This window comes from Mobula hypostoma, chromosome 18 (genome assembly GCF_963921235.1).
Source record: "Mobula hypostoma chromosome 18, sMobHyp1.1, whole genome shotgun sequence".
Taxonomy (NCBI): domain Eukaryota; kingdom Metazoa; phylum Chordata; class Chondrichthyes; order Myliobatiformes; family Myliobatidae; genus Mobula; species Mobula hypostoma.
In genome coordinates, this window is record NC_086114.1 from 22876665 (window position 1) to 22903690 (window position 27026).

Consider the following 27026-nt stretch of genomic DNA (forward strand, 5'->3'; position numbering starts at 1 on the left):
ATTAGAACCATAAATAGTTAAATAGTAATACGTAAATTATGCCAGTAAATTATGAAATAAGTCCAGGACCAGCCTATTGGCTCTGGGTGTCTGACCCTCCAAGGGAGGAGTTGTAAAATTTGATGGCCACAGGCAGGAATGACTTCCTATGATGCTCTGTGCTGCATCTCGGTGGAATGAGTCTCTGGCTGAATGTACTCCTGTGCCCACCCAGTACATTATGTAGTGGATGGGAAACATTGACCAAGATGGCATGCAACTTAGACAGCATCCTCTTTTCAGACACCACTGTGAGAGAGTCCAGTTCCATCCCCACGACATCACTGGCCTTACGAATGGGTTTGTTGATTCTGTTGGTGTCTGCCACCCTCAGCCTGCTGCCCCAGCACACAACAGCAAACATGATAGCACTGACCACCACAGACTTGTAGAACATCCTCAGCGTCGTCCGGCAGATCTTAAAGGACCTCAGTCTTCTCAGGAAATAGAGACGGCTCTGACCCTTCTTGTAGACAGCCTCAGTGTTCTTTGACCAGTCCAGTTCATTGTCAATTCGTATCCCCAGGTATTTGTAATCCTCCACCATGTCCACACTGACCCCCTGGATGGAAACAGGGGTCACCGGTACCTTAGCTCTCCTCAGTGACTAAAAAGCCACTGTGATTCGATGTTGTGAAACAAGAAAACATGAAAACTTCCAAGGGGGTAAATTGTGTGTGTGTGTGTGTGTGTGTGTGTGTGTGTGTGTGTGCACACACGCGCGAGCAGATAGATATAGCTCTGGGGGTGGGGGGCCATGGTTGACAGCCTGCCACTGCATTTCTAATGACTAGCACCGTTTATTGTTCTTGTGTTAAAATGCTTTAGTGGGATTATGAGGGGAAGTTCCAGTTCATTCTCTCCAGGTCATGGTGCCCGGTCTGTTTTGTGCTTATCACAATTCATTGTCCAGTCAGAAATCTGATGAAGGATGGGAGGAAGTAGTTCCTGAAACATTCAGTGGGTATCTTCAGGCTCCTGCACCTCCTTCTTTATGGTAGCAATGAGAAGAGGGCAGGTTCTGGGAGATGGACATTTGTTGGGGATGTCACCTATTTTATCTTATTCCAAATGTTAGTTGAGATCCAGTGTATTGTCATATACACGAGGGCCCAGTGAAATTCTTTATTCACAGGAAGCCCGCAACACAGAGCGTCATAGGAAGCCATTCCTGCCTGTGGCCATCAAACTTTACAACTCCTCCCTTGGAGGGTCAGACACCCTGAGCCAACAGGCTGGTCCTGGACTTATTTCCTGGCATACTTTACATATTACTATTTAATTATTTATGCTTTTATATTGTTATATTTATACTGTTTTCTTGGTTGGGGCAACTGTAACGAAAATCAATTTCCCTCAGGATCAATGAAGTATGACTATGACTAATAGCATACATTATAATAATAATAAATGCAACAACAAATACAATGATGAGCACAAAATAACCAAATGGTGTACACAGTTTCGTGTAATCTGTACTAGTACAAAAAGATGTGCTAAAGTGTCAGTAAGATAGAATTAAGAGTCCGAGAATGTGACAGCACTACCAGGAAGGGAAAATGAAAGAGATAATTGGTTTAGAAGTCTGATAGCAGTGAGGGAGAAGCTGTTCTGAAATCTGGACATCTGAGATTTCAAGCTTCTGTATCTTGTCCCAGGATTTCAAATGAATTTGGAACTCTGGAATTCTGCTAACAAGAGAAAAAGTTGAGTTGGGGTACCAAAATGTATTGGTCTCTGCTGTTCCTTTGATTCATCAGCTGTACGGAGAGGATGATCCTGCTGCACCGGTGACGGCTTGCTCTTCACATCCTACTGACCTGGCTTGCATATCATGTAGATAACTAGGACACAACATCCACGGCTGACCTTGACCAACAGAGGTCTCAAAGAAGTGGGTGTACTGGCAACATTGAAAAGCCAGGGTGGAGGTTCAGAGGGCCATGGGCTAAACACAGACAGATGGGACTAGCTTGCAGGTCAACCCAGTGGACATGGGCCAGTCAGGCTGAATGCTGCATGACTCTATGACCATTCCATAAAAGAGGCCTGTGACGTTAACTTGCTCCAGCAGAAACAAAGCCCAAGTCACATCCTCTTTAAAACCAACTTTAAACCAATTAATTTTCCTTCCCCTCCTTCAGCTCAAAGGGTCTGTATTACTGTAGCTGTTTCTCTTTCCACAGATGCTGCCCAACCTACTGACAGTTTGCATCATCACCTTTTATTTGCATTTCGCTTTAGGTCCAGTATGGGAAAATGAACAATTCAGAAGTTTTATTTGGCGAGAACTCTCCCCCCACCCCACAATACCAACATTAATTTAAAGGGTGGGGGCAGAGAGAGCAGTGCCCACCAATGGTGGCAATATCAAACTGGCCATGCCACCAATCATGTTGAACAATTCACAGACAACAAATCACAGCACAAAAAAAATCCTGAACTAGCTTTCAAACATTTTACAATAATTTACAATTTGAAATTGACAATAAATTTAATTTTAAAGCCGAAATCCTATGTTGAAATATCCCTATAAAAAAATTACAATTTACTTCATAAAAAATAACTTTTATTGGACAGCAGTGTTTTTGAAGCAGGTATTATGAATATATTACTAAAACTCACTTACATCTGATAACAAAAGTAGGCATTTTCAGGATGCTTTGCAGTGGAATTAGCTCAAAAACTACCTGAAGTTCATATAAGTTCACTGAATTTCTCTTGACTGCTGTAGAGGCTGCAAACAGCACACCATTTACTGGTGCACTGAATTGCCAATCAGGATTTCTGTATTACGCATGAAGGAAATTTCAAAGGTGCTGCCATTTTCCCTGTGGATTGACAGCAAATACCACACCAGAGACCATTCTAGTGTATTAATGCCGAGACCTCTGAGGCGACAGCTCCAATCGGCAAATTCTGGTGGTGTACCTGAAGTAAGGATGGCAGGCTAGGAAGGGACAAGCTGGTCTTTCAACTTGTACCAATCCAAGTTGGGTCTCAAGTTCCAGGAGTCCCCCTAATTTCCACAAAACAGTGTTGACTCCGGGATGAACGCAGATCTTTCCAGGTATTGTTGTTCACTCCCACATCCCAGAGATATGCAGGTTAGTGGATCAATTGGCCTCTGTAAATTGCCCTGGTGTATAAGGTGAGAGGCAGAATCTGGGGCAAGTTCATATTAATATGAGGTCAAGAAAAAAAGTGGGTTAGTGCAAATGGGTGCTTGATAGTCAGCAAGCACTCACTAGGCCGAAGGACCAATTTCATACAGTATTTTTTCATGACATTAGGCAAGGCAACCACAGGTAATTTTATTGATATTGCTTTGGCAAAATCCAGAACAACTACTTCCCTTTCACTGGCTGCGGAAAAATTGATCACAAGCCCTTAAACTACTTACTGTGGAATTCATTGCCACAAACGGCTGTGGAAGCAATGAATATTGAAAGCGGAGGTTGATAGATTCTTGACTACCAAGGGCATCAAAGGTTATAGGGTGAAATCTGGAGAACGTGGTTAAGAGGGATAATAAATCAGCCATAAATCTAATGGCAGTGCAGACTTGATAGGCCGAGTGTTCTAATTCTACTCTTATTTCTTATACTCTAGGAGTGCTCCATTATCACTGGGAGCATCTCTTAGATGAGCCATTAAACCATGGTTCTTGATTAGTAAGGGGGTTAAATGTCACAGGGAGAAGGTAGGAGAATGGGGTTAAAAGGGAAAATAAATCAGCCATGATTGAACAATGAAACAGATTCAATGGGCCAAATGGCCTAATTCTGCTCCTATGGTCTTACAGCAAAAAAAAAAGGCTTGCACTTGAGATAATACAGTGAATAATTTTAACTTGACACATTATGAATTAGCACAGGATCAACACACATACTCACGGTGACTCTGTTTATTTGGAACAGGGACAAGGTCTGAGCAGATGTGTCGGGGTCAAATCTGTAAGTGATCAGGTTCATGTTGTCAGCGGAACGGGCCTGAATCTGAACCACCTCAGTGCCAGTCGCGATGTTCTCTGTAATTGTAGCTTCGTACGTTGCATTTGTAAACTGCACAGGTTCATCCAATTCATTTAACAGGGTGACGTAGACAGTGCAATATCCCTTGTTGTAGGGTGGAGTTTGGTCCATAGCAGAGACATTCATCAGATAGCTTGTGCTGGTTTCATAGTCCAAGTAATCTACTGTTGTAATAAGGCCTGTACTCTCATCAATGGAAAACTTCCCTTCTGACCCAGTCAAAATTGTGTAGGCTACTATACCCCCGGCACCTGGAAATGAATACAAAATATTCCATGTAACTTCCAGTAATACAAGACCATTCACACCACCAACCATGAATAACACTGGAAAACAAAAATTATGCTTCTTGAATACTTTTGGGTGCTCTCTTATGGATTTTGGGCTCCTGATTATGACAATCACTATGAAAATTCTTTATCATACACCATTTTTTAAAAAGTCACCTGTATTTGTTATTTCAATTCATTATTCAAGTCAATTAAAATGTTACCCACAATGTAAGCTGAAAAGTTTTCTATCTTGTCCAGGTATGCCTGGGCATGGTTAGGTAGGGCAGATTCAGCATGGCAAGACAGGTTTATATAAAGCTATAAATGCATCTCTCTCTCACACACACACACCATTCTATGCATTGTGTTTACATGTATATTGGTTTGCAATCACGTTGATGTGCATGCTCTACACGCATAGCATATTGTGTGTACTCATGATAATAAAGTAATTGTATTTTCAGGTAATTACAATTACCCATCGAAACAGTATTAGGTCTTATCCCTACAGATCATTATCGTATTGAAACAGTATCAGGTCTTGATCCCACACTTAGAGCAGTGTTAAGCCATACTCTTGAAATTCTGACTGCTTGAATATATTTGAGAAATGTAAAGGGAAAACTGTGCCCACCATGTCTCCTTAGCGAACACTGTCATTTCCGAGTCAGAAAGCATGAACATTTTAATCTAGTCTGAAAAGTCAATGATATAATGAAGAGGTCCTGGACTGTTGCTGGTTCCATCTTTCAGATGAGAAAACCAAGCCCCTGATTGTTTCCTGACAGGTAAGAAACATAAGAAATAGGAACAGGTGTCGGCCATCTAGCCTGTTGAATCTGCTCTGCCACTTTGTTGATCTGGCCATGGACTCAGCTTCACCTACCTGGCTTTTCCATATAACTTTTAATTCTCCTGCTATGCAAAGATCTATCTAACTGTGTCTTAAATATAGTTAATTAGGTAATCTCTACTGCTTCCCTGGGCAGAGAATTCCAAAGATTCACGACTCTCTTGAAAAGCATTCTCTCCTCATCTCTGTCCTAAATTTATTCCCCCAAATCTTGAGGTTATGTTCCCTAGCTCATACTCACCTACATGTCCCACACAATCAGATTACTCTCACTTACTAAGTTCCCCAGTTCTAGTCTCACTTACCAGTGGAAATAACCTTCCTGCCTCTATCTTACCTACCCCTTCATAATTTTATATGTTTCTATACAATCCCTACTCATTCTTTTGAATTCCAATAAGTATAGTTCCAAATGACTCAATTTCTCCTCACAGGCTAACCCCTTCATCTCCAGAATCAGCCTGGTGAACCTCCTCTGCACTGCCTCCAAAGCCAGTATATCTTTTCTCCAGTACTCCATGAAGAAATCCCATGGTAGAACAAAGTAATCCCATGGCATAATTTGAAGGTGATTGGAAGGAAGTATAGTGGGGAATGTCAAAGGTTGTTTCTTCACACAGAGGGTGATAAGTATAGGGAATGCATTCTCGGGCATGGTGGTGGAGGCAAATACATTAGGGATAGTTCAGAGACTCTTAGACAGGCACATAGATGTAAGAAAAATGGAGGGCTATGTGAGAGGGAAGGATTAGATTGATCTTGGAGTAGGTTAAAAGGTTGGCACAATATTTTCTGCTGAAAAGCCTCACTGTTCTATGTTTGGTAATCTGTCCCACTATCATATGTGGTTCTTGATTAAAGATCTTGGTACATATTACTGGATTAAGGGGTAGCATGTAACGCTGCTGCCATGACTCTTGCTCAAGTCTGGAGTTTAGTTTGGCTGATACAGGAGCAGGCCCACCTGAATGGTTATTCACATCCCAGGGTCTTACTGGTAAAGGGAATTAGAGAAGGTGTATCCAGCACTATTAAATAATGAAACAAACTCTGGACCTGAAAATACACAACAAAACTGAGCTCAGGAAGACCACTTGAACAAGTAAACCAGAGATATTCACTCCATAACCAAAGTCTCATACAATACAAACTAATGAACTTAACTGGCCCTTTGGCCACCACCACAGGCCCCCCTCTGAGTCATGCCATATCCTGATATGGAAGTTTTTTACTGTTCCTTCATGATAAATGGGTCTAAGTCCTGGAATTCCTTGGCTATCAGCGCTATAGGACCAACTTCACCAAAAGGACTCCAGGTGGTGGTTTAGCTGGCACTTTCTCATATGGAATTAAGGATGGGCAATAAACATTAGCCCTGCCAGTGATGGTCAGATCCCAATTAATGGAAGAATAACTGTTGTGCCAGGTCGGTTGGGAGACTTTCTGTAACTTGACTTTCTCAACCATTATCCCTATCATTTGATCTTAATTCACCTTCAACCAACTCTAACCGAACATCACAGATCTCTGTAGTAACGAAGTCCAAGGATTCATAGGTCTGAGTGAAGTCTTTGAAAGGTATTTCTTTCTGTTCAATGTGGACATACAGAGAACCCAACCCAGGTCTAAAAGAAGAGCGTTACCCGTATCCCTGTCGGTTGCTCGGACCACGATTACTGATGTGCCAATCCCCGCTGTCTCTCTCAGGCCCAGTCGGTTGTACTGCTGCTGGGTGAAAACAGGCACCTCATCGTTCACATCCTCGACATACACGATGACCTAGTCAAGGAAAAGTCAAATCAATAGCATGGAAAGATAAGAATCAAGAATCTATCTAAGAGTCTCTTCAATGTCCCTAATGTATCTGCCTCTATCACCACCCCCGGCAGTGAGTACCATACACTTCCCACACTCTGCGTAAAATACCTACCGTCAGACTTCCCCCTGTACTTTCTTCTAATCACTTTAAAATTGTGTCCTCTTGTACTAGCCATTTCTTCCCTGGGGAAAAAAGGTGCCTGCTGTCCACTCTATCTATGCCCCTTATCATCTTGCGCTTCTCTATCATCACCTCTCAGCCTCCTTCGCTCCAAAGCAGAGAATTTGGCTACCCTTCGAAGACCCGCCCATAGGGTACCTTTTCGTTTACTCTCTTGCAGAGGGGCCTGAGGAAATTAGCCAGGAAGACAAAAATCATACACATTGTTGTGGGGCAGGGCAGGGTGCCCACTGCAGCACACTCTTGCCTCCCTGATTCTGAGTTCAAGTCCTGCTCCAGAAATTTGAAAACTAAAGCAGAAAACCATTGCAGGATTTCTGCCCAGTCAAATAGTCATTAATGATGGATGAGGCATCACCCAGCATAAGGCGTTTCCTACAGTACAATTATTTCTATGCTACAGAAGTACTGGCAGCCACCTCGGTTCCTTAATGATTCTGTTCCTGAGAACTATTCATGTCTACCATTTCCCTGAGCAACCTTTTGGTCATGTAGTTGAATCACAGCCGTCCACCTATTGGGCACATGTTAACCAGAAAGCAGAAGTACTGCTCTACCGTGCAACATGAGACAGATTTACGTAGCCGTGTAACTTCTTTGATCTAAATTAGGGTTGAGTACAACAGTAGCTTATGTCCCCATGGATGGAGCAACCACCAATCATAAACCATCCTAATGCTGTCCTGAGTGTGGATACAAATAGGAACATGGTGGAACACACAGAGGTACAAGGTCATTATACTGGGAACTTCTTTATCCAGGGGGTGATAGATCCATGGAATTCATTGCCACCGATAGCTGTGGAGGCCAAGTCACTGTGTATATTTAAAGCGGAGGTTGATAGGCTTTTGATTAGTAAGGGCATCAAAGGTATAGGGGAGAAGGCAAGAGAATGGGATTGAGAGGGAAAATAAGTCAGCAATGATCGAATGACAGAACAGACTCTATGGGCTGAATGGTTTAATTCTGCTCCTGTGTCATAAGACGTGTGTGAGTGAAACTTCAGCTCTTACTCTGACTGAGCTCCTCATCCTCCCAAAGTCATTATTGTAAGCTTCCACCTCCAACACGTGGGTAGTACTGCTCTCTCTGTCCAGCGGGCGGTTTCCTCTGGAGATGAGTCCAGTGGCTTGGTCCATCCGGAAGTTATCATTGGAATTCCCTGGAAATAAAAACCACTCACATAAAGCCAATAGTTCTGAGGCTAAAAATATATCCTCTTGACCAAATTTTCTTAAAACATTTATTTTCCCATTGTCTTTCTGGGAAGCAGTGGGGTATTCCATGAGACAGGATGCAGCCTGCATCAGCTCTATGGTTACATGAACTCAGTGGAATCACCAAAAACCCATGTTGCTGGTAGGCAAAGCCTTTATCTAGCAGTCATCTCCTAGAAAAATAGACTATCAACTCATGCTAATGACAGAATTAGTATTATTTCTATAGTTGACTACTACTTCCAATTTGTCATTAAACTTAAACTGCAATGGTCTTGTAGAACAATAGGATTTGGTAGAACGAAGTCATCTATATCTATACCATTCAGGGCCCCAGACAGTCCTTCCAGGTGAGGCGACACTTCATCTGTGAGTCGGCTGGGGTGATATACTGCGTCCGGTGCTCCTGATGTGGCCTTCTATATATTGGGGAGACCTGACGCAGACTGGGAGACCGCTTTGCTGAACACCTACGCTCTGTCCGCCAGAGAAAGCAGGATCTCCCAGTGGCCACACATTTTAATTCCACGTCCCATTCCCATTCTGACATGTCTATCCACGGCCTCCTCTACTGTAAAGATGAAGCCACACTCAGGTTGGAGGAACAACACCTTATATTCCGTCTGGGTAGCCTCCAACCTGATGGCATGAACATCGACTTCTCTAACTTCTGCTAATGCCCTGCCTCCCCCTCGTACCCCATCCGTTACTTATTTTTATGCACACATTCTTTCTCTCACTCTCCTTTTTCTCCCTCTGTCCCTCTGACTATACCCCTTTCCCATCCTCTGGGATCCCCCCCCCCGACTTGTCTTTCTTCCCGGACCTCCTGTCCTATGATCCTCTCGTATCCCCTTTGCCAATCACCTGTCCAGCTCTTGGCTCTATCCCTCCCCCTCCTGTCTTCTCCTATCATTTTGGATCTCCCCCTCCCCCTCTCACTTTCAAATTCCTTACTCACTCTTCCTTCAGTTAGTCCTGACGAAGGGTCTCGGCCTGAAACGTCGACTGCACCTCTTCCTAGAGATGCTGCCTGGCCTGCTGCGTTTACCAGCAACTTTGATGTGTGTTGCTTGAATTTCCAGCATCTGCACAATTCCTGTTGTTTATATCTACGTATCTCACTTATTTACTCTCCTTACAGAGCAATTATCTTCCCTTTGAACTTTCAACTGTTTCCAACTACAATCATCTTAAAAAGTGGAATGGTCTCAATGTTGATGTGGCAGAGTTTATCATGCCTAGTAAATCTCTAGGAAAGGATATATACCTAAGTAGAAAAGACAAGAGAAAGATAAGCCGTTACAGGCCTTTGTCTTGTTTTTCCTGCTTAGACATGCTTCCTTTCCTGAAGCTTTATTAGACATGAGAAGTTTTACCACACCAGCACCCACCAGGGTCCCTCTTCACTTCCTTCCTTTATTCCATGGTCTACCATCCTCTCTCATCAGATTTCATCTTCTTCAGCCCTTCATTTCCATCAATCAGTACCTAGCTCCTTAGATCATTCCCTATCTGCCCCTCCTTCAGCTTTCTATCACCCACCCCCCCACCCCTTACCTATCATCTATCTGCACTTGCTCCACCCCTCCCCCCAACTTTTTATTCTATCACCCTTCTTTCCAGTCCTGATGAAAGGTCTCGATCAGAAACGTCAGCAGTCGATTTCCTTCTCGAGCTGCTGCCTGAACCACTGAGTTCCTTCAGCACTTTTTGTGTTATTAAGCTAAGGCGTCAGATGGGCTGATAGTTAGTAGCAGGCACAGTGCAATGTCACATAAATGTGAAAAAAATAGGCTTTCGAAGCAAGTTAGAATTAGAATTAGATTTATCAACACTGAAATATGTTGTGAAATTTGTTGTTTTATATAACTGATAAAATAGTTTATAAAGAAGAAATTTTAATATTGTATTGAGAAATTGGTACGGAGGAAGCTTGGTGAATAAAGCAAGTTGGCAGCAAAAAAATATTGGAGGACATAAAAAAATTCAAAGGGAACTTGGTAAAGCAGCTGTAATATCGTAATACATAATCACTGCCTGGAGGAAAACATGTCGTAATAACCAGCTGAGTTAATTTTGTTACGGTATCTGTGTCCATGAAAATGAACTCCATCTTGTATCATGCTGTATCTGAAAGCTTGCATCGAACAAAGGAACATCCAAAACATTTTAAAGTCCTCAACAAGTTGGATAAACACGACCTCTTACATAGCAAGATGTCAAAAGATACTGCAAAGCGGTAATATAGTTAAGACCTGATATCAAGCCTTCCTGGGAGACAGGTACCCTCAGAACCACATTTATGTAACATCTCTCACCTGAAGTGAAGAACCGTCAGCTGCGCAGTTACTATCTCAGACTGCAACAGCATCAGTCTAGATTGTGTAGTTTGATCTTCTAGAGTGGGACTTGAAGGCACAATCTTCAGACTCCCTGAAAATGAAACCCACTAAACCATGACAGATAATGTAAAGAAGATCCCATGGATAGGGATCCTCTTTTTGATGCTAATTAAACTGATGTGATCCTTCTGTCTAGCCAGCTAATCCATATAGAGAACTCTGTGGAAAACATCTGTTTCTATTGAAAACAGACCTTTGAATTAGATTCTAATAATTCATGCCACATCAGCCAAATGGCACAGGAGCAGGTCAACGTTACCTGAGAGGATTCTGTACCAGATCTTCCCGTTATCTCCTTCATCTGCATCAGTGGCTTCTACCTATCAAAACAACAGCAAAGAAAGACTTAGTAAAAAATAAACACCCACAAGGACCAGCTTCTAGCTGCATCGATGTGTTAAATTTCTAAACCAAGTTTACACACATCAAGGATATTGAAACTATAATTGAGCTGCAATGTAAGAAAACAAATATCACGTTTGTAAACATCAGTCCTCACAGAAGTACCTCAAAGATATCTTCTCATTTATTAATTTGCAAGATGAGGGGACTGAAGGCAAAGCAAACACTTGTTCCTTCTCCTGAAGTGGCCTTTAGAAAGTAGTGATGTCTTTTTGAACAAATGCAGTCCGTTAGGTGATGTTGAGTCCACTGTAGACTTACAGCAAGCATCAGTGAAGGAACAGACAATAGACTGCCAGATCGGGAAGGCATGGCACCAGAGGGGAATCCACTAATAATGCTCCTTTACATATTTTTTCTTAGGATTGAAATGTCTATTACTAGAGGGCATGCATATAAGGTGACAGAGGATAAGTTCAAAGGAGATACACAGTGTAATTTGTTTTTCAGAGAGGAGGGTGCCTGGAATGCAATGCCAGGGTTGGTAGTGGAGGCAAATATGATAAGACCATAAGACATAGCAACAGAGTTAGGCCATTTGACTCATTGAATCTGCTCCACCATTCCATCATTTTATGGGGTTTAATTATAGTTAAGTAAATGTGCAGAGAATGGAATGATATAGACCTTGCATTGGCAGAAGGAATTACTTTAATTGGGCATTTAATTTCTGACTTAATTACAGTAGTTTAGCACAACATCATGGGCCAAAGGGGCCTGTTTGTATGCTGTACAGCTTGCTGCCTTCGTGGTAGAAATTGTCTGATGTGTTTGTGTCAAAGAAGCAATGACAACCAGCTGAAGTGGGTTTTGCAGCTGAGGAGCAATAATTTACTGCTTCTGGAAGAAGTGGATCACAAAACAAGCCAAATGGATTGTTTCAAGGGTGAATGTAAGACTCTAGAAACAGGTCTGTGAGTTTGATCTGGTGATTCTGCTTTCAGAAGTAATGTATCATGGGATGGTTACCGTTGTGTTTGTGCACAACTACATATCTATTACATAAAAACACACACGCAGGAGATAGCTTTAACTGGTATATTCTCATTGCAGCGAGAGTGAGGGAGAGCATTGTGCATGTGTAGTCAACAGCACATGCACAGACACAGATCAATATGTCGTGCTGGGGGGGGTGAGGTGTCATTGCTCTAAAAGAAATAGATCCATACATTACACTTCCTTCCCCTTTAGATTAATGCAACATAAAACTGCATACGTACAAAATATTAATTTCCCTTTCATAAACCCATATTCCAAATAAACATGCTTTCACAATAACAGTCCATAACTAACTTCACAGTTCTAAAGGTTCGGTCTTTTGGGTGGTGCTCTGTTTCTTTCAGGATAGCACCTCTGCACCTGTGGAGTGGCATCAGGTTTGGCAGGTGTCTTGTCAACAATAACATTCTCTTCACAGAACTGGACTTGTGGAAAGACATGAGGTTTGGTAGATGTCCTGTCGAAGATGACGTTCTCAGTTTCCCGTGTCATGTTGCTGTCAGTGACATGATCATTCCTGTGAGGCAAGTCCAGTGACTGTAATGTGTCTGCCTTGTTGGATGCAATCGACTCAGGCGTGTTCTTCAGTTGAGCATCTAGTATCTGGTCCACATGATGTCTCCATGTCTGATCTCCAGCATCGACTGTGTACATCAGTGGTCCATTTCTTGTAGCTATCCTACCCGGTGTCCACTTGTCTTCTCAATAATCACGCGCTAGGATTTCCTGGCTATTCTCGAAGCTCCTTACTGTTTCACTTAGCAACCAGCTGAACTGTTTATTCTGTCCCTCCCTCCGTATATCCAGTTTCAGGAGGTCTACGTGAGATCTCATACTTCTGCTCATGAACAGCATTGCGGGTATTTGCTTTGTCATCAGATGAACACAAAAAGGAAGTTGTCCACCTTGCACTGTAGAGAAATGTACTACTTGCCCATTGCATTAATGGACTTCTTGAAGGTTTGGATAAACCTTTCAGCTAACCCATTTGTTGCTGGGCAGTGAGGAGCTGACTTGAAATGTCTGATGCTATTTTTCTTCACGAGCAGTCAGAATTCTTGTGACATGTATTGTGGTCCATTGTCACTCACAATTTGTTATGGTTAACCATTTTTGGCGAAGATAGTTCTCAGAGCAAAGACAGTTTTTGCTGAGGTGGTTGTCTTGATTGGTATAACCTCCAGCCACTTCAAATGAGCATCCACAGCAATCAGAAACAGGAGGTCCATGAATCGCCTAGCAAAGTCCCGCAGGTATAACAGTGCCTATGGGGGTGCATTTTGAACTTTTTGGCATCCTGAACAGCTTTTGGCCAAGTCTTCGATCTGTTTATCTATTCCCTTCTCAAACATCTTCTCATTAGCATTAAGCAGCTGTGACAGCCTCTGGTTAGTGCTACCATTCAGGCTGCAGTTGCCTGTTGATGCCACACTGAGAGCTTTGATTGAGTGCCAGTCCAGTTGGACCATTCACGTCTGAAAAGTGCTGGCTCTCCACTTTTCAATACCTAAAGCTCTAATTGTTGTGCTTGGCCTCATACATCACCATTTATTTACAGTTTACCTTTGGGAGACACTCTTTCACCTGTGTAAGTCTTTAGAATAACTGAGATCTTCTCTAATTGTAATTTAGAAAACAGTCTGTTGTAGTCAGCCTCTGGAATTATGGACAAAGCCGACCCTGTATCCAGCTCCATTTTCAGTTTTACACCAGACACATCTATTGTGATCCAGATGATTTTGTGATCTGCTTCAGTTATACTATGCAGTTCTAGGCATGACAGTTCACCTTTGTCAGACTCTATATTATCTGATTCTGTTTTACATTTGATAACTTTATGCACTTGCTCAGTTTTAGGCTTGAGACTTTTTGTTTGATTGTGCTTCTTGTCTGCCTTGCACATTCTCTCAAAGTGACCTTATCTGTGACAGTTTCTGCAGACTTTTTCTTTGAAACAACAGTTATTTGTATCATGGGAGGATTTGCCACATCAATAACATTTTTGGCTTTTTGCATCATTCCGGGACATTTTGTGCATTTCACATTCTAACCTCCTTTTCTGTAGTTCTGCTGCATCCTTCGCTGCAGTCTCTAACGATATTGCAAGAGCAATGCCCATTCTAAGGTTAGGTCTCCTTCGGATAGTTGCCTCTTTTGAGTGCTTTGACTATGTATGTCATAGTCTTTGACTATGCCTGTCCCTTAATGATTCAGAAAGTCCATTTCTAAAGTCACAGTACTGGGAAAGTTTGCATAGTTCAGCAATGTATTCAGAAAGGCTTTCATCTTTTCACCGGTTCCTTTTGTAAAATTCAAATCTCTCAGCTATTACCAGCAGTTTAGGGTTCAAGTGATTTTGTAAAATTATAACAATTTCATTGAAAGTCTTGCTTGCTGGCTTTGCAGGGGTTACTAGGTTGTGTAAGAGGCTGTACGTTCTTGGACCCATTAAGCTCAGAGTTGCAGCGGCTTTCTTTTGCTTCTCCACGTTGTTCACGTTACACTACAGTTCAACCCTCTCATATATGACTCCCAGTCTTCATTAGTGCTATCAAATTTGTCAGCTTTCCTGACTGAAGCCATCGCCACAATATTTTCGCTTAAAATTCAGCGTGTCTTTCACTGTTACTACGCGCTGTACTCACACGTTTATTAGCATCTCTGACAGCCTTCTCATGCTGTTTAACTCTTGTTGTCTCATCCCATAACTGTCGGCGCAGTTCGTGATCTGTTCTGACATTCAAGTTCACTTTCGTCACCAATTTGTTGTGTTTATGCACAACTACACATCAGTTAAGTAAAAACATGCACACGTGACACATTGCGAGCGAGAGAGAGAGAGCATAATATGAATACGTAGACAACAGTGCATAGGCAGACAACAGATCAAAACATGGTGCTGGGGAGGGTCATTCCTCTAAAAGAAACAGATCCATACATTACAATTATAGCAAAGAAAAAGGCCATTTGGCCCACTACAACCATACCGCCTCTCCAATAGAGCAACTTGTTAGTTGTGCTCTTCAGCCCTTTCTCCATAGCCTTGAAATTTTTTCCTCAATATGTACTTTTTAAATTTCCTCTTGGAACCTGCATCCACCCCATCTAAAGGCAGTAAAATCCAGAATTCAACCACATGAACTGTAAATGGGTTTTTCCTCATTACTTTGCTAACTGGGAGTGGAATGTTGTTTGAGCACGAGTGAAGGTTTTAACTTTTAATCTAAGTGTTACCGCACAATCTTCTTTTAAGCACAGTTGATTTGTTTTTTTATTTAGCGGTACAACACAGTCACAGGCCCTTCCGGTCCAACAAGCCCACGCCGCCCAATTACACCTGTGTCACCAAATAATCTACTATCCTGTATGTCTTAGGAATGTGGGAGGAAACCAGAGCACCAGGAGGAAACCTACACAGTCACGAAGAGAATGTACAAACTCCTTATAGACAGTGGCAGAACTGAACCTGGATCGCCTGCACTGCAATAGCATTACGCTAACCACCACACTGCTGTGCCATATTCTGAACCAGTGTAACATAGAAGTATTGGAAGCTGACTATATCAACAACAAACAAGTCAATGCGTCATTGTGATCAAAGCCTGTTTGAACATCTATTCACTTTAAGTCTTCCATATTTTATCATTTCAGTTGTTGGAATAAAAAGCCTTCAACAAATGCTTGTTTCCTTCTGGGCTTTTATACATCCCCAAATCTTTTATAATCAATGAAGCACATCTGAAGAGTTTTCATTGCCACACTGTCGGTATTAGGATCAAGGAAATAAAGGGTTAAAAGAGATGAAATATACACATTCTCCCTGTGACAATGTGGGTTCCCTCCAGGGGCTCCATTTCCCTCCCACATTGCAAGACACATAGGCTGGTAGGTGAATTGTTCATTGCAAATTGCCATAATACATGTCGGCATTTATGTGTTCTGTTCACGCACATTTTATTCCATATTTGTACTCCTAAATGTATTTTACGTAATTCTTTACTCTATATAATGGTTGAACGTTGTCATTTTTTGTTGCATGTAACACCAAAATTCTGCAGCAATTTCCTAATACATATAAGTGCTTATGGTGAATAAAATAGATCCTTGATGGGGTAGAATTTGGGAAGGTGAAGGGTGGAGTTGATGGGGAGAATAAATGGGATTACTGTAAAAGAGTACACAGACTCAATAAATTTTACAATGGAATGAGGATTTAACTGAATGACAGAACAAAACCGTTGAGTGAAAATGACATTCAGTAGTTTCAACACTGGGACGTATTTTAAAATGTAGTGTTAGTATGTTCCTGATTACTTGAATGCCTTTTCTTGAAGCTGAGTATGCTATAAAAGCACAAAGATATGAAACACAGTAGGGTGCACCCCCTGCAGGCCAGAGGAACTTAAAGACCTGCTAATGGTGTTACATAGTTCTAACAGGAAAGTGCGCATTGTTTTGGAATGTGTCTGCTCTTAAGTATTAGTATCATGGAGAAGCTTTCGATTCCCTTCCTTATTCCATGTACTTTGCTAATGTCATCCTTTGAATTCATATTCATACATAAGTGTGAGTGAGTGAGTGTGTGTGTGTGAGAGAGAGAGAGAGATCGACCGAGAGAGCGAGAGAAAGAGTGAGAGAGAGCGAGAACACACCAGACACATATACTTCAATAGTTACATATATGTGCAAATATGTTTTTTTCCCCTTGCTGCCTTTCATTTCAAACCCATTGCACAGACTTTTAGCCCCTGTAGTAATCAATGCCTTTTCACTATTACTTAGACACAACATGCAAATATCTCTCAGATTTTAGTTGTGGGGGATTTGACAGAAAATTTCAAGATATCCATTAAAACTAATAGAGTAGACAGAGAAATTATTTTCACCACCTGGGTACTAAAGGTCACTGACTAAACATTGGAGCCAAGTGTTAAAGGACTGAATTTAAGAGACACACGGAGTTTCAGAACGACTTTTCACAATTGACAATAGATTCTCAAAGATGAGACTGAAGGCTATTTATCAACTGAAGACATCAAAGAAAATTTGATTAGTTGAGCATATGTTGTTAGGCTTGATCTCAATGAATGATGGAAAAAGTTCAAGCTGTTGAATGGCCTCTCCCTGTTTTTAACCCTCTCTGTACAGAGCAGTATCTTAACATTTGCCTCTCAGGAAGTCTCAAGATGGCGCCAGAGTGTGGCATCTCTTTGCCAGTTGTCCCCAGCAGATTCTCTCATTACAATCATTGTACTTTTTAAATCTACTATTCTTGTGCTGTGGGCCTGATTTGTTTACCTGCATTGCACTCTCTCAATAAGTTTATAGCAACACAATACTGGAGTCATAGAGCCATACAGTGTGGAAACTTGCCATCTGGCCAAACTCAAACTAGAGAAAATCTGCAGATGCTGGAAATCCAAGCAATACACAGAAAACGCTAGAGGAACTCAGCAGGCCAGGCATCATCTATGGAAAAAAAAAGTACAGTTGACATTTTGGGCCGAGACCCTTCAGCAGGACTGGAGAAAAAAAAAGATGAGTAGGTTTAAAAGGTGGGTGGAGGAGGAAGAAAAACACAAGGTGATAGGTGAAAGGGGGAGGGGGAGGGGGAGGGGGAGGGATGAAGTAAAGAGCTGGGATGCAGCGTGCAATTACCATCAACAGGTCATTTGCAATACTAGAGGAAACAACACACTGGTCCATTGCTACACCACCATCAAGAATGCTCACTGTGCTATTCCACTCCCTCACTTCGCAAAGTCTGATCGCCTGACTGTACTTCTACTCCCTGAGTATAGGCAGAGACTGAAGACTGCAGCACCAGCAGTGAGCAACAAGAAGGTATGGCCAAGGGAAGCACAGGAGCGCCTACAGGACAGCTTTGAGTCGGTGAACTGGACTGTATTCAAGACTCCTTGGAATCTGGATGAGTGTGCTGCAGTTGTTACTGACTTCATTAAAACCTGTGGATGAGTGTGTGCCTACAAAGACTTACCGTACATTCCCAAACCAAAAGCCGTGGATGAACCAGGAGGTACGTCGTCTGCTGAAGGCTAGATCTGTGGCATTCAAGTCTGGCAACCCAGGCCTGTACCAGAAAACCAGGTATGATTTGCAGAGGGCTATTTTAAGTGCGAAGAGACAATTTCAAATGAGGTTGGAGGCAACATCAGATGCACGACAATTCTGGCAGGGTTTGCAAGACGTTACTTCCTATAAAGTGAAACCCATAAGCATAAATGGCAGCGATGCTTCACTACCAGATAAACTCAACGCTTTCTATGACCGCTTTGAAAGGGAGCATACAACTACAGCTCTGAAGATCTCTGCTGCACCTGATGACCCTGTGATCTCTACCTCAGAGGCCGATGTTAGGCTGTCTTTAAAGAGAGTGAACCCTCGCAAGGCAGAAGGTCCCGATGGAGTACCTGGTAAGGCTCTGAAAACCTGTGCCAATCGACTAGCGGGAGTATCAAGGACATTTTCAACTTCTCACTGATACGGGTGGAAGTTCTCACTTGCTTCGCAAAGGCAACAATTATACCAGTGCCTAAGAAGAATAATGTGGGCTGCCTTAATGACTATCGCTCGGTAGCACTCACATCTACAGTGATGGACTGCTTTGAGAGAATGGTCATGACTAGACTGAATTCCTGCCTCAGCAAGAACCTGGACCCATTGTAATTTGCGTATCACCACAATAGGTCAATGGCAGATGCAATCTCGATGGCTCTCCATACGGCTTTAGACCACCTGGACAACACAAACACCTACGTCATGATGCTGTTCATTGACTCAGCATTTAATACATCATTCCCACAACCTGATTGAGTAGTTGCAAAACCTGCGCCTCTTACCTTCCTCGACTTCCTAATCGGGAGACAACAATCTGTGCGGATTAGTGATAAAATATCCTCCTCACTGACGATCAACACTGGCGCACCTCAGCTCACTGCCCTACTCTCTATATACACATGACTGTATGGCTGGGCATAGCTCAAACACCATCTATACATTTGCTGACGATACAACCATTGTTGGTAGAATCTCAGGTGGTGATGAGAGGGTGTACAGGAGTGAGATGTGCCAACTAGTGGAGTGGTGTCGCAGCAACAACCCGGCACTCAACGTCAGTAAGACGAAAGAGCTGATTGTGGACTTCAGGAAGGGTAAGACGAAGGAACACATAACAATCCTCATAGAGGGATCAGAAGTGGAGAGAGTGAGCATATGTGAAGAAACTGCTCCAGATAGCTATATACTACTAAAACTCTCATGTTCTGTCTGTTTGTCTGTTTGTGACCTCCAATTAGTGCAAACGGTGCATTACTGCAGCACTTTTTTGGCTAAATCGAATTAAAATACGCTAACTTACAGAATGCAGGCAAAGTTCAGGGTTATATATTTGTATAAAATTGCTCATTTGCCAAAATAAACGGGCTCCCTTTTAACCCGAGACCCGATTGGCCATCGTGGAAATCGGGACGCGACAGCCCGACGCATGCGCACGGCCAGCCTCAGCAGCGACACCTACCGGAACAAAAGGGCAGGGCAGCTCTATTTCGCGGGGTCACATTCTGCTAATCCCCACCATCAGCATGTGCAGGATTGGGACAGATCTAACTGCCACCCATCAATAAGAGATAATTAAATCTTATTGTAATGACGTACTTCGAGACACTCATAAAACCCTTTGCTGCAGTCAAAGGACAGCGGTGACTATATCATGTCCATTTAGGAGAGCGCCAACCACATCATCAAGAATAATCAGCATCCTTTGGTGTTACTGCTTTGTATCTTCTATCCAGCACTAGGGTAAAAAAAAATGGTCAGCCTAATTATGCCGTATGGAAAGGGAAGGGGGATATTATGGTCAAGAGATGATGTCAAACGTCATCGGGAAGCGGCAAGGAGAGGGAGAGAACAAGAATCAGATGAGGCCAGTGCCGCACGACTCCAGGATCAAAGAGTCAGGACAAAAAACGATGAGAGAAGAAGAGACAGAGGAGGAGAGCCATGCATGTCTCCAGGATCAGAGACAAACAACAAACAGCAGAAGAGATGAAGAGACAGGGGGTGAAAGGGCTGCAAGTCTCCAGAATGACAACCAGAGGCACAAGGGTGGCAGATAAACCAGAAATAATGTCATCAAAAGTCTACTTCATTAAATGAGGAGCAGCTATATTTGCTTTGCTATACGTCATTCTTCTTTAATAAACTGAGGTTTTCTACTTCAGTTTCCAAAGCAAAGCGATACCAATAACATTCAGGAAAATTTAATGTTCATTCTGGTGACATCAGACTGCACTACCCTTCTCTCAAAGGGTGCCCCAACGGGTCACCCCGTTGTCTAGTCCCTTTTAAAGCTCTCGCTTCTGATCTTAAACCTATGCCCTCTTGTTTTTAGCACCTCTCCCTGGGGTAAAATGGTTACGTGCTTTCACCCTATCTAGGCTCCTCATGATTTTGTGCATCTCTCGCAGGTCATCCCTCAATCTCCTTCGTTCCAGGGAATAAAGTCCTAGTCTGTATAATCCTTGTAATTCAGTTGCCCAAGTCCAGGCAACATCCTGATAGATCTTTTCTGCACTGCTTTTTTGGTTTAGTAACATCTTTCCTCTAAATAGGATGACCAAAACTGTACATAATATTCCAAGTGCAGCCTCACCAACATCTTATATAACTGTTTCATATCTTCCCAAATCCTGTACTCAGTGTTCTGACAATACACTTGCACCCTTCTTTATCCAGCTGTACACATGGAGAGGAAAACAAAGCTAACACTACACATTGAAGCCCTCGTCAGAATGAAAAAGGGTTATCAACTCTCAAAGATTCAAAGTACATTTATTATCAAAGTAAACAACCCTGAGATTTCTCCTCCCCACAGACAGCCATGAAACAAAGAAAACCATGAAAGTTGCTCGAAGAAAAACATCAAACACCCCCTCCCAATGTGCCAAGAAATCACGCAAATGGTAACAAAAAAATTGAGTGAATAACACCGAATATAAAACACAACAAAGAAAAAGCCCAGGCATATTCAGTTCAGCTCAGTTCACTATCTGCAGGCTGCATTGATCAAAGTCACCCAAAATAGCAACAAAAAAAAAGGGAGTGACCAGAAACCAGAAACACATCATAACGTGAACAACAGAGTCCAACCCAAAAACCATGTTGATGAAACCTCGCCCAACACCCAGAACACCGAACTCCGAACTCTGGCACCATCCTCTGACAGCATCAAGGGAGAGAGAGAGAGAGACAAATGCAGACACCTTCCTCCGGCAGCAGCCAGTGAGAGGCTGGTAGACGGTGCTGAACACCCGGTCACATCCGCGTTCTTTTTATTACCTCAATATCTTTATGTATGGCATTCAAACTTTTTCACTGAAAGTTGGTACACGTGATAATAATAAAGCATTGGCAATCTCTGTAATACTAATTAGTATTTTACTATTTTTCCTGCTAATTAGTTTGATTAAATGCGTCCTTACAAGTTGCTCTCTGATCTAGTCTATGTTCATGTATTACTGAGCAACAGAGTTTGGCAACAAATTCTAGTTTATACTACTCCTGGGATTCAAACCCATAACCTTATATTTACAAAGTTGGTGCTTAAGCCAACATGCCAGGACTTACAATGCTCATTTGATACCCTCCTCTATGGACACAAGCATGTTTCCCTGATTCAAGCACTGAGGCGAGCTTAAACACAGAAAAACAGCAAATAATTGAAAAGATTTGGTAAGAAAATGAACAAAATCAGTTTACTGGAGTTATTAAATAGAGTGACCGTCAATTGTCAGCAACATTTAAATTTATTATCACAGTACATATATATCACCTTATATTATTATCCTGAGATTACTTTTCTTACTGGCATTCATAGTAGAACAAAGAATTACAACAGAATCAATGAAACTCTACACACTGAGAGCATGTGTTGTAGAGTTCTTGGAAGTGAGTCCATAGGTCGTAGACTCAGCTCAGAGTTCAGGTGAGTGAAGTTATAGGAGCCTGATGATTGAAGTGTTACTGTGGCATAAAAGTTTAACTCATTATGAATCAGTCTACCCATTGTGGGTACATCCAGAGACACGCACAATGGAAACAGGCCCTCTCTGGACGATAGTGCTAAACAAACCATCAAGTACTTATTTACATAAATCCCATCATCTCTCTCCAGATTCTTCACTCACCTACACGAGCGGCAATTGATAGCTGCCAACTAACCTACTAACCTGCATATTCCTGGAATCAAGGGAACTGAAGTACCCATAGGAAACCAACCCGAGAACATGCAGGCTCCACACAGACAGCACAGGAGGTCAGGACAGAACACAAGTCAATGGAGCTGTGAGGCAGCAGCTCCAGTAATTAGTGTCATATAACTCTACATCACAGGAATAGGCCCTTCACCCCATCTAGTCTGTGCCAAATTGTTTAACTGTTCTTTGGTTTTGCCTCTTGGTTCACAGATGATGCATTTATTGCACTTTGCTTTAAATATACAGCAAGGTTCAATATTTCTCACATTGTTATTACTGCATCAAGATTTTTCAATAAATATGTAGCAACAGACATTACCAGTAGTATCATTCATAGCCCCTCATCCCCATCTTAAATCTTCTGCGTAGTTTTATCCACTCACTCGAGCTCCTTCAATCACAGGAAACTGGCCTGCTTCTGTCCATTCTTGACCAAAGACATATAATTTTATTTACATCTCTGTCACCCTAACTTTTTCCACCTCAGTGGCTGTAATGCAGTTTATCTGCAACTTGATTTCCTTGATTGCACCTCTTAAAAATGGGAACACCACCACTGCAAGTTTCTCTCTTATGTCATACACATCCTGACTTGGAAATATATTGTTGTCGCTTCATCGTTGCAAGGCCTAAATCCTGGAATAGCCTTCCTTACATTATCCACAATAATTCCACCTGAAAGACTATAAAGGATCAGCAAGATGGTTTATCATCACTTTTTCACAGAGGTATTTTGGGATGGACATTAAACGCTAGCAAAACTTTCACCTTGTGGACAAGCTAAGAACAAATCTATCTCAAGTGGCAAACACAAAATGCTGGAGGAACTCAGCCGGTTGAGCAACATCTACGGAGAGGAATAAAGAGTTGACATTTCAGGCTGAGATCCTTCATCATCAAGTCCTGATGAAGGGGCTTTGGCCTGAAATGTTGATTCTTTATTCCTCTCCATAGATGGTGTCTGACCTACTGAGGTCCTCCAGCATTTTTTGTGGGTTACTCTGACTTTCTAACATCTGCAGAACCCCACGTTAACAAATCTATCGCATTGTTTTTGTTTTTATTAAGAGAAGACATGATTTCTTCAATCATTATTAAATTTATCATTTTACATTGGCATGAAAAACCTCAATAAGGTTGTGCTTTGGCCCCTCTATTGTCTCAATATCAACTGCTCAAAAGAAAGCAAACATTATACTTGAATCGATCTCACCACATGAAGCCAGGTGAGACACGAAGGTATGAGGAAGACAACACGAAACTCATGAAATAATTCGAAAGTTAAACACAGTGAACATTTTACATGGTTTCAGATGCCTGAGTTTTTAAACTAATAAGCAAAGAAATAATTGATATTCAGAAAGTGTATTAATTTTGCAGCAGCTGCTGATTCTTTGTGAACCCGTAGATGGAGCTCTTTCATTACGGTGGCAAGTCAATACATGAGTTGGTTAAATTGAAAAAACAGTTTAGTTGGAGTTGGTCAGGCAATAGATGCATGTGATGTGTGGATGATTTTTAACCTCATACTACTTTGAAGAAAAATCAGTGAATGTGGATTGCAAGTACGGTCATCAACACACAAAGAAATTGCTCTTACAGTATACATAGGAACGCCTCGGACATCCTTGCTTAAAAGCATGACAATGGTATTCAAAGAGTGGTCTGAAGTGCACCATGCCATTAGAAGCTGTAAATTGAAGACCATCTGTTTGTTCCCTCTCTCCCTGCTCACACACAATTGCCAGTTCTGCTCAAGTTTCTGATTCAACAGGACTTGCACACAGATTCAAGTCAATGCATTATTCCAAACACAGATCCACTGGCACTCTCCTGCTAACCTATCATTTTCTTTCTCTCCAAACTGTTATTCCTTTTCAATATGAAATGCTCTGGAGAAGCTTCTATATGCCAAAGGTACTTTAGCCTTTTTACTTGTAAAATGACAACTTTCACATTTCCAAGTTATACTTAAACCACATACTCTAATGAAGACAGATGTGGAAACAAGATTTGGGTTTTAGTTCTGTACCTCTGTGGCCACCTCCTGTTCCTAATCAAGTGGCCACTGAGAGTATGCTTGTGGTCTACTGCTGCTGTAGCACGTCCACTTCAAATTTCAACACATTGTGCATTCAGAGATGCTCATCTGTTCCCCACTGTTGTATCATGTGGTTATTTGAATTACCGTCACCTACCTGTCAGCTTGGACCGGTCTTGCTGCTCTCATCAGACCTTTCTCATTAATGAAGCATTTTTTTCCCACAGAACTGACGCTCATTGGATGTTCTTTTATTTTTGTTTTCATAGCATTCTCTGTAAACCCCAGAGACTGTTGTGCATAAAAATTCCAGGAGATCAACAGTTTCTGAGATACTCAAACTACTCTGTCTGGCACCAACAATCATTCCATGGTCAAAGTCACTTAGGTCATATTTCTTCCCCATTCTGTTGTTCTGCTGAATAACAGCTGAACCTCTTGACCATGTCTGCATGCCTTTTTGCACTGAGTTGCAGCCACATGATTTGCTGATTAGATATCTGCATTTACAGATGTACCTAATAAAGTGGCCACTGAGCAGACTCACTGTTGAAAGCTTCAACCAAATGTGCTACAGCGATCCCTCAAAATCTTTCACAAGTTTGCAGGTGGTAATGCACTATCACAGCAATCAAAGCTCGTGTAATGAGAAAGAGTTGTTGGAAGGTTTCAGTTAAAAATCACTGAGAAACTGTGAAGGAGGAATGATTCTGCCCATCTTGCCCACCCTCTACTTTCTTATCTGCTTTCAATTGCTCAAACAAATTTGCCAAGTTTGGAAGTGTTCTTGAGGTGTTAATTGGCCACTGCAAATTGCCTCTAGTGTGTAGGTGAATGGTTGGATCCGGGGAGATGAGGGGAAAGCAGGGAAAAATAAATTAGATCAATGTAGGTTTACAGTAAAAAGAAAATGGGAATCTGATGGCTGGTGTGGACTCAATAGGCTTTAGCTCTTGGAAGGATCAACCATGCCAAATAGGTCAAAGGGTACAGGCCAGACTAAGAGTGGTCCACCAGTCCTCTGGGTTCAGGGGTTCAGCTCGGGGATAATGACCCTGACTGGTAAAAGCAAAACTGCTATGGAAACAGCAATGAAGAATCCTTTTACATCTGACCATGATGGTATTCCTAACTCTCCCCTTGGGACTTGCGTGACTGACAGTGGTGAAAACCGAGAGGAAGCTACTGACACGATGAAGGAAGCCCTGAACACCGCCAGAGATGGAGGACCTTCACTGCTGCCCTAAATGCCAGCAGCATAATGGGTAGTAAGTAAGTAAAGATGACAAAACACAGAAATTAGCCATGATCATATTGAATGGCAGAGCAGGCTTGAGGGGTCAATGACCTTCTGTTGCTCCGAATTAATAAGAAATCCAATCCCAAGTGAACGCTGCCTGTTCAGAAAATAAAGATGAGAGGAGAAGGAGACAGGAATGTCTTTTGTTTCCCCAGAACAAAAATGAGAAGCCATTTTCCACTATCCCTGAAGTCATAGGGATGCCTCCATCTTAACTTTTCTATTTCAATCTGATGGCAATTGACTGCTGCATGAGACTGAAAACAACTGGGAACTCATCACATCCCTATGTTGCTTCAACACACTAGAACCACCTGACCCCCCCCCCGCCCCCCCAGGTCAGCCTCTTGCTATTCTTACAACAGCCAAAACAAGGTTGTGTTGAAAGTGAGAAGCAGCAGCCCTGGCCAGTTCTGATCAAGTACTGTGAGAGTGCCTAAAATAACTGCTTGGACATACTTGCCTGAAAAGACTATGACCATATTTAGAGACTGGTGTAGAGCAGTTTATTAAAAGAACTGCAATTGGGGTCACGTGGGACTCATGCTACATCTGTAACAAAATTTTGATGAGCCCACACTTTGAGTACTATGTGCAGCTCTGGTCACTTAGCCATAGGAAGGATATCATTACGCTGCAAAGGGAGCAGAAAGGATTCACAAAGTTGTTATGGATCTGGAGGGCAAGAACTACAAGAAAAGTCTACATAGACTTGGACTTTTTCCCCTGGAGACTGAGAGGCCAAGGCATAACTTTGTGTATAACATCAGTAGGAACAAAGATAAGGTGAAAGGGCACTTTTTTTTTTCCAGAGTAGGGGCATCTAACAGAGGTTTAAGAAGGGTCAGAGGTTTAAGAAGAGAGCAAAGTAATTGAAAGGGGACTCTGGGGCAATTTTTCCCATACAGGGTGATGGATATGTGGAGTGAGCAGCAAGTGGAAAGGGTAGCAGTGGGTACAATTACATTTAAAAGACATTTGGTCAGGTACATGGGTAGGAAATGGGCCAAATGCAGGCAAGTGGGACCAGCTCAGATGAGCATCTTAGTCAACATAGATCAGCCAGGTTGGAAGTTCTGTTTCCACCCCAGATAACTCTATGACTTGATAAATCAACTTATTAATAATGTGCTTGGTTCCTGCTGCTTCTGACAGAGGTTCACTTACACACTCACGCACACAAAATACTGC

At 42.2% G+C, this 27026-nt stretch overlaps 1 protein-coding gene across 5 annotated transcripts in view; it reads right to left on the reverse strand.

Annotated features, from left to right (window-relative positions):
* cdh23 (cadherin-related 23) overlaps positions 1–27026 on the reverse strand; it is a 1160360-nt gene that overhangs the window by 327805 nt on the left and 805529 nt on the right. For all 5 annotated transcript variants that reach the window (XM_063070587.1, XM_063070586.1, XM_063070588.1 and 2 more), the window contains 4 exons: positions 11079–11139; positions 8211–8359; positions 6842–6977; positions 3936–4324 (listed from right to left, as the gene is read on the reverse strand). In XM_063070587.1, coding sequence (XP_062926657.1) covers positions 3936–4324; positions 6842–6977; positions 8211–8359; positions 11079–11139 — 735 coding nt within the window. The remainder of the gene's footprint in view (positions 1–3935; positions 4325–6841; positions 6978–8210; positions 8360–11078; positions 11140–27026) is intronic.